General features: G+C 44.9%; 2 protein-coding genes and 2 long non-coding RNA genes across 8 annotated transcripts in view; 3 read left to right on the top strand and 1 right to left on the bottom strand.

The window, feature by feature from the left end:
- The first annotated feature begins 96 nt into the window (after window positions 1–96).
- LOC127360170 (dnaJ homolog subfamily C member 5-like) lies at window positions 97–7,130 on the top strand. Of its 2 annotated transcripts, none has more exons than XM_051394454.1 (5): window positions 97–2,530; window positions 5,001–5,190; window positions 5,330–5,543; window positions 6,110–6,284; window positions 6,578–7,130. In XM_051394454.1, the coding sequence occupies exons 2-5, from the start codon at window positions 5,084–5,086 to the stop codon at window positions 6,673–6,675; spliced, it is 594 nt and encodes a 197-aa protein (XP_051250414.1). In that variant the 5' UTR covers window positions 97–2,530; window positions 5,001–5,083; the 3' UTR covers window positions 6,676–7,130. The 2 variants fall into 2 exon arrangements, with proteins under 2 accessions (XP_051250414.1, XP_051250415.1); XM_051394455.1 differs by lacking the exon at window positions 97–2,530 and adding an exon at window positions 2,574–3,449.
- Window positions 7,131–8,682: 1,552 nt separating this feature from the next.
- Window positions 8,683–10,859, top strand: part of LOC127360173 (E3 ubiquitin-protein ligase TRIM63) — a 7,034-nt gene continuing 4,857 nt past the window's right edge. The window contains exons 1-3 of the mRNA XM_051394459.1: window positions 8,683–8,945; window positions 9,042–9,214; window positions 10,281–10,455. Of these exons, the coding sequence (XP_051250419.1) occupies window positions 8,826–8,945; window positions 9,042–9,214; window positions 10,281–10,455 (468 nt within the window). The 5' untranslated portion in view covers window positions 8,683–8,825. The remainder of the gene's footprint in view (window positions 8,946–9,041; window positions 9,215–10,280; window positions 10,456–10,859) is intronic.
- Window positions 9,359–9,944, bottom strand: LOC127360181 (uncharacterized). The gene is made up of 3 exons (XR_007883327.1): window positions 9,725–9,944; window positions 9,474–9,513; window positions 9,359–9,423 (listed from the first exon to the last, which is right to left on the bottom strand). It is a non-coding gene; the product is annotated as an uncharacterized LOC127360181 (long non-coding RNA).
- The window catches only part of LOC127360176 (uncharacterized), a 1,018-nt gene continuing 684 nt past the window's right edge, over window positions 10,526–10,859 (top strand). For 3 of the 4 annotated variants that reach the window (XR_007883320.1, XR_007883319.1, XR_007883321.1), the window contains exons 1-2: window positions 10,529–10,731; window positions 10,766–10,859. The exon at window positions 10,766–10,859 is cut by the window's right edge. This is a non-coding gene — a long non-coding RNA (uncharacterized LOC127360176). Of the gene's footprint in view, window positions 10,732–10,765 lie in introns of all 4 variants that reach the window. The other variant, XR_007883318.1, reaches the window with a different exon arrangement.

Raw genomic sequence — 10,859 nt, 5'->3', positions numbered from 1 at the left:
AGCTGTTGTTTTATTTGTACTGTAATACTGCTAATGCTAATGCTAATGTACCGTTAATACTGCGAGTACTGTATTTGTATTTTATGTCTTTAAGGCATTTATATCATTGATAGACTCAACTGGCTTCTGTCAGAGTGTAAATAAACCAACTCATTGTTTTAATCACACTCTTGACCTTGTTCTATCATATGGCATTGATATTGAACATTTAAAAGTCTTCCCACATAATCCTTTCCTATCAGACCATTATTTAATAACTTTTGAATTCATACTATTAGATTATAAGCCATTAGGCAAAACTTCCTACAGCAGATGTCTATCTGACAGTGCTGTAGCTAAATTTAAGGAGGAGATTCCTTCAGTGTTTAATTCAATGCCATGTCTGAATATAACAGAGTCCTATAACAACTTTAATCCCTCCGAAATTGATCATCTTGTTGATAGTGCTGCAGGCTCACTACGATCAACATTAGACTCTATCGCTCCTATAAAAAGGAAATTATTAAAACATAGGAGACTAGCACCTTGGTATAACCACCAAACCCGCCAGTTAAAACAAATAGCTAGGAAATCTGAAAGGAAATGGCGCTCTTCCAAATTATCAGAATATCGCTCAATTTGGCAAGATAATCTTAAAACTTATAGAAAGGCCCTCCGTAATGCCAGAGGAGCCTATTACTCAGCACTAATAGAAGAAAATAAGAACAACCCTAGGTTCCTCTTCAGCACTGTAGCCAGACTGACAGAGAGTCACAGCTCTATTGAGCCACATATCCCCATAAACTTAAGTAGCAACGACTTTATGAGCTTCTTTTATAATAAAATTATTACTATTAGAGAAAAAACTAATCACCAACTGCCATCAACAGTTATCAGTGGCTCTCCAAGTTCAGGGACTTCTGTCAATGTAAACTTAGATGTATATTTAGACTGTTTTTCTGCTATCGATCTTCATCAGTTAACTTCAATCATTCCTTCATCGAAGCCATCAACCTGTCTATTAGACCCGATCCCAACTAGGCTGCTTAAAGAAGTCGTACCCTTAATTGTCACTTCTTTACTGGATATGATTAATCTTTCTTTATTATCAGGATATGTACCACAGTCCTTTAAAGTAGCTGTAATTAAACCCCTTCTTAAAAAGCCCACTCTTGGTCACGTGATGCAGCGAGGATAGACGGACGTGCCTCCGAGAGCTACCGACAACACCTAGTTAAAATTATCCTTTTACTGGCTTATACCACCCAAACTCTGAACTAAAGTTGACTTCAGGTAAGTGCATGAATACCAGATCCAAAAGGAAACTAAACTACCTTGCTGGTCCTGCACTTATGATGGATGCGAAAAATCCTGAGGCTAGCTCTAGCCATCCACAGGCTAGCATCCGACATGACGAGCATGGCGAAGAAGGAGGGAAGTCAGGTGAGAATTTGACTCCCATTCTCAGAGAGATATGGGAAGGAAACCAAAAACTCGCTACCCAACTTGATTCCAAGCTGACGGAGATTAATAATGCAATCACGAAGCTGGATAAAACAATGACGGTCTAGTCACGAGAGTTACGCAGGCTGAAAACCGCATCAGTGATGCAGAAGATACACTAGTGGGTCTGGACAAAACAATGCTTCAGCTACGCAAACAGAATGAATACCTGCTTGAAAAAGTTGACCAACTCGAAAATTACAGCAGGCGTAACAACATCCGAATCATTAATCTACCGGAGGGTTGTGAAGGCGCGAATCCAGTTAAGTTTTTCACTGACTGGCTCCCCGCTACTCTGGGCTCTGACAACTTCCCCGACCCCATCATGCTGTTGTCGTCGTCATCATCTTCTTCATGTTCATCATCATCAGTCACTACTATTAGTGTAGTTGTTGCTACTGTTGTTGCTGTGCACCTCTGTCTGTCTGTCTGTCTGTCTCTGTTTCTGTCTCTCTCTCACCCCAACTGGTCGAGGCAGACGACCACCCACCTAGAGCCGGAGGATCTGTCCTAGGTTTCTGCCTTTTAACAGGCAGTGTTTCCTTGCCCTTGTCTCCAAGGTCTTGCTCATGGTGGTACTGTTGGGTCTCTGTAAATAATGTTATAAAGAGTTCGGTCTAGACCTGCTCTATTTGAAAAGTGTCCTGAGATAACTTCTGTTATGAATTGGCGCTATACAAATAAAATTTAATTTAATTTAATTGAATGCTAATGTACCACTAATACTGCGAGTACTGTAATACTGCTGCTAATGCTAATGTACCGCTAATACTGCGAGTATCCCCCCCACACACACACAGTTTCTTAGACTCACCTGGTTGCCATGGCGACCTCCCCTACCTGTCACAATGCGTCCATCAGAGCGTCTCAGTGAAACCTGAGCAGGCGTGGCGGCTCGTGGTCACCTGATCCGAGCGGCTGCTGAATGTTTGATGGAGGCTGTCAGAGATCCTCTCCACAACAGTTCAAACACCTGAATAGGTAGTCAGCAGACAGGTAGTCAGCAGACAGGTAGACGATTCATCAGGACGCTCCGAGGCTTCAACAGGTACCGACTCTGAACTTTAACATTTGTTTTATTTTACAGGTAGGAATATGTTGTTGAACCTGTGTGACATCATCAGTGTATCATGTGTCTCACCTGTGTCCAGTGCGAGTCTGTAGACAGGCTGTCACACCTGTTACTGCAGGATATTGTTCAGAAACACTGAGAGTATGTTGCATTGTGTGCCGCAGTCAGGTACGAGGTTGGTGTTTCTTTATGTCCTCTGTGTGTTCACCAGAGGTTGAATAAAGGTCTGAGTCTTTGTACAGAACAGGGACACATCAGTTGCTGCTTCAGTGTGTGTGTGATCTTGTATATGGGTCTTTGTCAGGTCCCAGTGGAGGTTGAGTGATGGGGTCACTTGTCCACTTAATTTCATTTATTAATTTCATTTATTTGCGCATGCAGTATATATATATGTGTGTGTGTGTGTGTGTGTGTGTGTGTGTGTTTACTGCCCTCTGAAGGCAAAACACAGTAACTACAACGTTGCTCAAAACTGAGTTTGGACTGAAAATTAACTGTTAAATGTTTTATCTTGTGACAGATTGTCTAAGTTCAGTCTCGCTCTATAACCTCCAACCAACCTGCAGTAAGTGCAGTCACTGCAGCTCTCCCTCGTTGTCTCTGAGCTTCGACTGCAGTCACTGCACTCTCCCTCGCTGTCTCTGAGCTTCAGCTGCAGTCCCTGCGGCTTCAGTGTCTGTAAATCCTGAATTCTGGACAATTTCAGAACAATGTGGAAATTAAAACAAAGGGAATCTTCCTGATTCCATCTGGGGATTATTAGCTGAGCCCATTGGAGCAGATAATAGTGATAAAATAATAGTAATAGTGTTTAATCTTCTCCACACTTAATCTTTTTATTTTGTGTTTCAGCGTGTATCTAGTGCTGCAGCTTGGCCAGCACATATCAGGAGAGGTGTGCTATGACTTTTGTTAGTGATTCACCAAACTGTTATCGTGTAAATCAAAAAAAGCTGTGCATAAATGTTCGGCTAATTGTACATTTACTCCTCAACTTGCTCTCATTCCCACAAATTTCCCTCTGCAGACATAATTTACACATCAAAATGTAGGAAGAGTTGTGCTGGTTGTACACATGTAGCTCTGTAATCAAACGGCCCTGAATGACAAGAGGTCCAACTCCAGCTCCAAAAGCTTAATCAAGAGCAGAAATTTCAGTGAAGCAGAAGCAGCCTTCTTCTAACAGCGAGTGTGCTCACATTTCTGACTCTACACTCACATCTCACCAAATGTGCTCAGCAGACTCTCTAATTCCTAAATATATCCCCTTTTCAGTGATAGGACCAACGGTCTGGGCGCTAGAAGCATAATCATGAGAGGTGGTCGCAGCTAAAATCTCTATGAAATAAAGCCTGTGAGACACACAGCAGGTACCATCACCATGGCAACCCAATATTGGCTTGGTCAAAGGTCAAATAATTGGTCATGATTTTAAAGACTTTTAAGACATATTTAATAAGCACATAACTCACAGTCAGTTGTTGGTGTAGTTACTGTGGTTAGCCTCAGGAAGGCAGTGTAGATGGCCCTTCATTTGTTATTGTTTTTATGTCTATGAAGGCGACTGAAATACAATACAAATGTTCCAGGACATCAGAGATTATTTCCAGGATATTTGGTAATTTTCACCAATTTCAAGATGTTTAAAATTAGTCTATAAATTTCCAGGTTTTCCAGGACAGGTCCTGATAAGTGACACCTGTCAGCAACCTGAACCCAGAAATGTCAGTTATTAGCGTGATATTCACACCAATGACACTGAGCTTTAGCAGCTCCAATATACTGATCATATTTATAATCTCAGACTGAATCACAATCAGCCCACTGGGAGCTAAAATTTGGACACTTCAGGTTTAAACGTCCATTTTGTATTTTGAAAATGGACCAAGCAGATCGTTAGCTAGCCTTCTGCCAGCATTAGCTATCAGATGTAACTGGCTAACAATTGACCTAGATTAGATAACTAGTTTGCTAGTGTGTACCTCTGTAGGAAAATGCTAACAAACTAGCTAGCTAATTAGTAAGCTAACGATTGATGTAGATTAGCTCAACATAGATGAGTCTAGCACAGATGTTTGGTCCCAATCAGCCAATCAGCTGCTGAGATACTGTCCATATAGCTGATTATTAATGCTAATTATGCTAATTGTCCAACATATGCAGGTTAGCATCCGTCAGTGTAACTGCTGGAGACCCTGATTGAACATTTGATAGTGACAGCCGAAGATAGACAGGAAAGAGAGTGGGGATGACACGCAGCGAAAGGCCGCAGGTCGGAGACTCGAACCCTGGGCCTCTGCAGGAAGGACTCAGCCTCAGTACATGGGTCGCCAGCTCTACCCACTGAGCTAACCGGGCGCCCCTGATTGAACATTCCTAACATTAAACTTTATACTCAACAGTTCTGGTTCTCTGCGTGGGTTAACTGAGGCTGTCTGTGTTCCAGGTTCAGCATCGCCCTTGTTGCTGCCGTTGTCCTTGGATTGGAGTTGTGGAGTCTGATAACCACCGACAGGTGATGGTGCCAGGATGTCTGACGGGAGGCAGCGAACTTTGTCCACCTCTGGAGAGTCTCTGTATCAGGTCCTGGCTCTGGAGAAAGGCTGCAGCCATGACGACATCAAGAAGTCCTACAGGTAAGCCCCACCCACTCACCTGCACCAGGTGATCAGTCAGCTGACACGCAGTCATCCAGACAGCAGTTTGATCCACTTACTAGCTGTTCACAGAGCTCTCGAGCACAGGAAGTGACAGTGTCTGTGTGTGTGGTGGTAGGAAGCTGGCGTTGCGGTACCATCCCGATAAGAACCCAGACAACCCGGAGGCGGCGGAGAAGTTTAAGGAGCTGAACAGCGCTCACGCCGTCCTGTCCGATCTCACCAAGAGGAACATCTACGACTCGTACGGCTCTCTGGGACTCTACGTGGCCCAGCAGTTCGGAGAGGACAATGTCAACACCTACTTCATGCTGTCCACCTGGTGGGCCAAGGTAGGCGGGGCTTACATTGTGTCTGTGTATGTGACTCGGACCAATCAGGAAACAGGAAGCAGTTACTTCCTCATATTTAAGTGTTTCCTGTAAAAACAGGCAGTTAGGGAGGGTCGGTGATGTTACGTCCCCCCATCAAGCAGCTATAGCTGTCCAATTAGCAGAACGCTAACTAAATAGCCAGCTAATGATTGATGTAGATTAGTTAGCTAACTAGCTAGCTAGTCTAAGTCAATCGTTAGCTAATTACACCTGATAGCTAATGTTGCAAAATGTTAGCTAACTATCTAACAATAGATGTAGATTAACTAGCAACATAAATTAGCCTAGCACATAGCATATCTAAGTACAGGAAAGGAAAAGTTGACAAGGTAAACTGCTGAAATGTGATTGGAGCACAGAGTAAATGGGGCTGTGCTTAGGAAGGGTCGATTTAATGTAAATTGTGACCAATCAAAATCATGTATTTGAACTTCTAGAACCATCAGGGTGGTTTTCAGGTCGGACTTATGGTTCTGGTCTGGTCCTCAGTGATGTAATGGATCCTGGTCTGTCTCTTGTCTCAGGGTCTGTTCCTGGTGTGCGGGATCCTGACCGGGTGTTACTGCTGCTGCTGTCTCTGCTGCTGCTGCAACTGCTGCTGTGGGAAACTCAAGCCGACGCCCACAGGTGAGGGGGCGGAGCCAGACTACTTCTCCCCTGATGACCTGGAGGAAGAGATACGCAATGACCCCGACCATGGTGAGACCACAGGAAGTCCTGGGCTTTTATTTTGATAAAGGTCTTATGGATGGGATTTTAAGGGTGTAAACAGATTGTATGAAGAATGGATGATTTACACAGTTTAAGGAATTTTAAAGCTCTCTGGTCTCTGATGCATTGTTTACATTAGCTGAGCTAGCAGAACTGTAGTTATACTTTAATAACATCTGCAATTGATCATTGATGGGTTTTTTTCCCATCATGCAACAGTGGACAGAGGGCATCAGCTATAAAGCCTATAAAACTAAAAACTTCCTGTTGTTTGTCTGCAGACGTTGAAACTCCGATCGTTCAACAGCCGACGAACGCCAGCGAGAAAACTCAGCTGATCACCGACGGACAGCGCAGATATGGAGACACCTTCTCATGAACCCACAGGAAACAGGAAACGCATCACTGATCCATCCACTGCGCCCTAACGGGTCATTTACATAAACAGGCCAAAAGTATGTGGACAAACTGGTAAATATACTTTTGGCCTGACATAAATATTTTCGTTAAGATCTGTGGAAACAGAAACAGATTAAAATGTTCTGGTTGGTCTGAGGTCAGACTGCTACTTTAATGATTATATACATTGCAGTGCAGTAAGTCTTTAAATCATTATATTTTATTAAACTAACACTCTGATTGGTTGAGACGAAGGAGAGGCGGGGCTTAACACAGACCGTTCACACACTGATTATATATAACGGTTCAGTATTTGTTGTTGTTGTTGGGTTGATGTAAATAATGTTTTGGTTTCTGTTGATTTATTTATTTGTGCTTGATGGTGTAAAACTGTGAACTGAAGTCAGATTGGAAAATAAAACCACCTGTAACGACGTCATGTGATTTATATGTTTCTATGGGCAACAGTAGCTAACCATACCTTATAAATGGAGTCCGCTAACGGCTACAAACGACCAACACCCACCACAACACAGAGTCCAACACAGAGTCCACAACACAGAGTCCACAACACAGAGTCCACAACACGGAGTCCAACACAGAGTCCACAACACAGAGTCCACAACACAGAGTCCAACACAGAGTCCACAACACAGAGTCCACAACACGGAGTCCAACACAGAGTCCACAACACAGAGTCCAACACAGAGTCCAACACGGAGTCCAACACAGAGTCCACAACACAGAGTCCACAACACAGAGTCCACAACACGAGTCCACAACACAGAGTCCACAACACAGAGTCCACAACACAGAGTCCACAACACGGAGTCCAACACAGAGTCCACAACACAGAGTCCACAACACAGAGTCCAACACAGAGTCCACAACACAGAGTCCAACACAGAGTCCACAACACAGAGTCCAACACAGAGTCCAACACAGAGTCCACAACACAGAGTCCAACACAGAGTCCACAACACAGAGTCCAACACAGAGTCCAACACAGAGTCCACAACACAGAGTCCACAACACAGAGTCCAACACAGAGTCCAACACAGAGTCCACAACACAGAGTCCACAACACAGAGTCCAACACAGAGTCCACAACACAGAGTCCAACACAGAGTCCAACACAGAGTCCACAACACAGAGTCCAACACAGAGTCCAACACAGAGTCCACAACACAGAGTCCAACACAGAGTCCAACACAGAGTCCACAACACAGAGTCCACAACACAGAGTCCAACACAGAGTCCAACAGAGTCCACAACACAGAGTCCAACACAGAGTCCACAACACAGAGTCCAACACAGAGTCCACAACACAGAGTCCACAACACAGAGTCCAACACAGAGTCCAACACAGAGTCCACAACACAGAGTCCAACACAGAGTCCAACACAGAGTCCACAACACAGAGTCCAACACTGAGTCCACAACACAGAGTCCAACACAGAGTCCAACACAGAGTCCACAACACAGAGTCCAACACAGAGTCCACAACACAGAGTCCAACACAGAGTCCACAACACAGAGTCCAACACAGAGTCCACAACACAGAGTCCAACACAGAGTCCAACACAGAGTCCACAACACAGAGTCCAACACAGAGTCCAACACAGAGTCCACAACACAGAGTCCAACACAGAGTCCGACACAGAGTCCAACACAGAGTCCAACACAGAGTCCACAACACAGAGTCCACTGATATTACTGCAGTACTTTAACTGTAACTGATATTACTGCAGTATTTTGTTGAACTGGTACTTTTCCTCCAGCAGGAGGCGCTGCAGCCTCCTCAGCTCTCCTCCTGCTCTGATACTGTGGACCGTTCCTTTAATAAAGTCACTCCCCTTCCTCCCCCTCCTCTCTGCTCTGTCATGTCTCCCTGTGACCTTTGACATATAAGGACATATAAGGGCACGTCGGCACGACAACGGCTGACGTCTGTCCGTCTAAAAATAGACCGAGCTCCTCACTCTGCCGTCCACAGGCCTACAGCGCTCCTCTCTGCTCCTTCTGCTCCATTATTCCTCTGTTTTGTTTCATCTGGGTCACCTCCCCCGTCCTCCCCCGTCCTCCTCGTCCTGTCCAGGTGACGCTGTCTCCTCCGTGTCCCTCAGCGTCATGGACAGTCTGGAGAAGCAGCTCATCTGTCCCATCTGTCTGGAGATGTTCACCAAGCCGGTGGTCATCCTGCCCTGTCAGCACAACCTCTGCCGCAAGTGTGCCAACGACGTGTTCCAGGTACACACACACACACACACACACACACACACACACACACACACACACAAGGTGTTATGAACCCCTCTACCTGTGTGATGCTCCACCCCCCTGCAGGCGTCCAATCCCTACCTGTCGACGAGGAGCGGCTCCACGGTGACGTCTGGTGGTCGTTTCCGCTGCCCGTCCTGCCGTCATGAGGTGGTTCTGGATCGCCACGGAGTGTACGGACTGCAGAGGAACCTGCTGGTGGAGAACATCATCGACATGTACAAGCAGGAAAACACCAGGTAACACACCTGTACACACCTCTACACAACTGTACACAACTCTACACACCTCTACACAACTCTACACAACTCTACACACCTCTACACAACTGTACACAACTCTACACACCTCTACACAACTCTACACACCTCTACACACCTCTACACACCTCTACACACCTCTACACAACTCTACACACCTCTACACACCTCTACACAACTCTACACACCTCTACACACCTCTACACAACTCTACACAACTCTACACAACTCTACACACCTCTACACAACTCTACACACCTCTACACAACTCTACACACCTCTACACAACTCTACACAACTCTACACACCTCTACACACCTGTACACACCTCTACACACCTCTACACACCTCTACACAACTCTACACAACTCTACACACCTGTACACACCTCTACACACCTCTACACACCTGTACACACCTGTACACACCTCTACACAACTCTACACAACTCTACACGACCTCTACACACCTCTACACACCTGTACACACCTGTACACACCTCTACACACCTCTACACAACTCTACACACCTCTACAGTTAGCTAAGAGTTAGCTTCTAGCTCCTGTTAGCTTCTATGTCCCTTTTAAGTCAGAAATACCCTCTGGACCTTGTTAGCTAAGAGTTAGCTTAAGTCCAATTAGCTTAGTTTCTAGGTCAGTGATAGTTAGCCTCTAGCTTCTGTTGGGTTACAGTTTCCCCCTGCTCTCAGTGTTTGTGCTAAGCTAGGCTAACATGTATTGATACACAGATGAAAGCGATCTCCATGTTGGTCAACAGGATGTTTACAGTGGATCTGATAAAGGTGACATGTGTGTGTTAGCGGTTAGCGGTTAGCTGTGACCCTGGCTCTATTTTTAAATGTGGGTCAGTGAGACAGCAGCTGGACTATTTCAGTAATGTGCCGTTCTGTGGACGAGGACGAACTCCAGCTGGAAGGAAAACACACTCAAACAATACACACAGATATTATATATTATATATATATACATTATTTACTCTCTGTCTGTGTGTGTCTGTCTGTCTGTCTGTCTGTCTGTGTGAGCAGCAGACCGGTCCCTGAGGTGAAGGCTGAGCAGCCGATGTGTGATCAGCATGAGGAGGAGAAGATCAATATCTACTGTGTGACCTGCAGCGTTCCCACCTGTTCTCTCTGTAAAGTGTTCGGAGCTCATAAAGACTGTGAGGTCGCTCCACTGGACAGCGTCTTCAACTCACAGAAGGTGTCTCACTGCACCTCACCACAGACAGTTTATACCACAGACAGCTTATAACACAGACAGGTTTATACCACAGACAGGTTATATGACAGACAGGTTTATACCACAGACAGCTTATAACACAGACAGGTTTATACCACAGACAGGTTATATGACAGACAGGTTTATACCACAGACAGGTTATATGACAGACAGGGTTATACCACAGACCGGTTTTATCATAGACAGGGTTATACTGACTGACAGTTTTATACCACAGACAGGTTATATCACAGACAGGTTTATACCACAGACAGGGTTATATCACAGACAGGTTACACCACAGACAGGGTTATATCACAGACAGGTTTATACCACAGACAGGTTTATACCACAGACAGGTTATATGACAGACAGGTTTATACCAC

The sequence above is a fragment of the Dicentrarchus labrax genome, unplaced genomic scaffold, assembly GCF_905237075.1.
Source record: "Dicentrarchus labrax unplaced genomic scaffold, dlabrax2021, whole genome shotgun sequence".
NCBI classification, from domain to species: Eukaryota; Metazoa; Chordata; class Actinopteri; family Moronidae; genus Dicentrarchus; species Dicentrarchus labrax.
The sequence above is the reverse complement of the archived record's forward strand: the minus strand, read 5'-3'. Positions and strand labels throughout refer to the sequence as shown.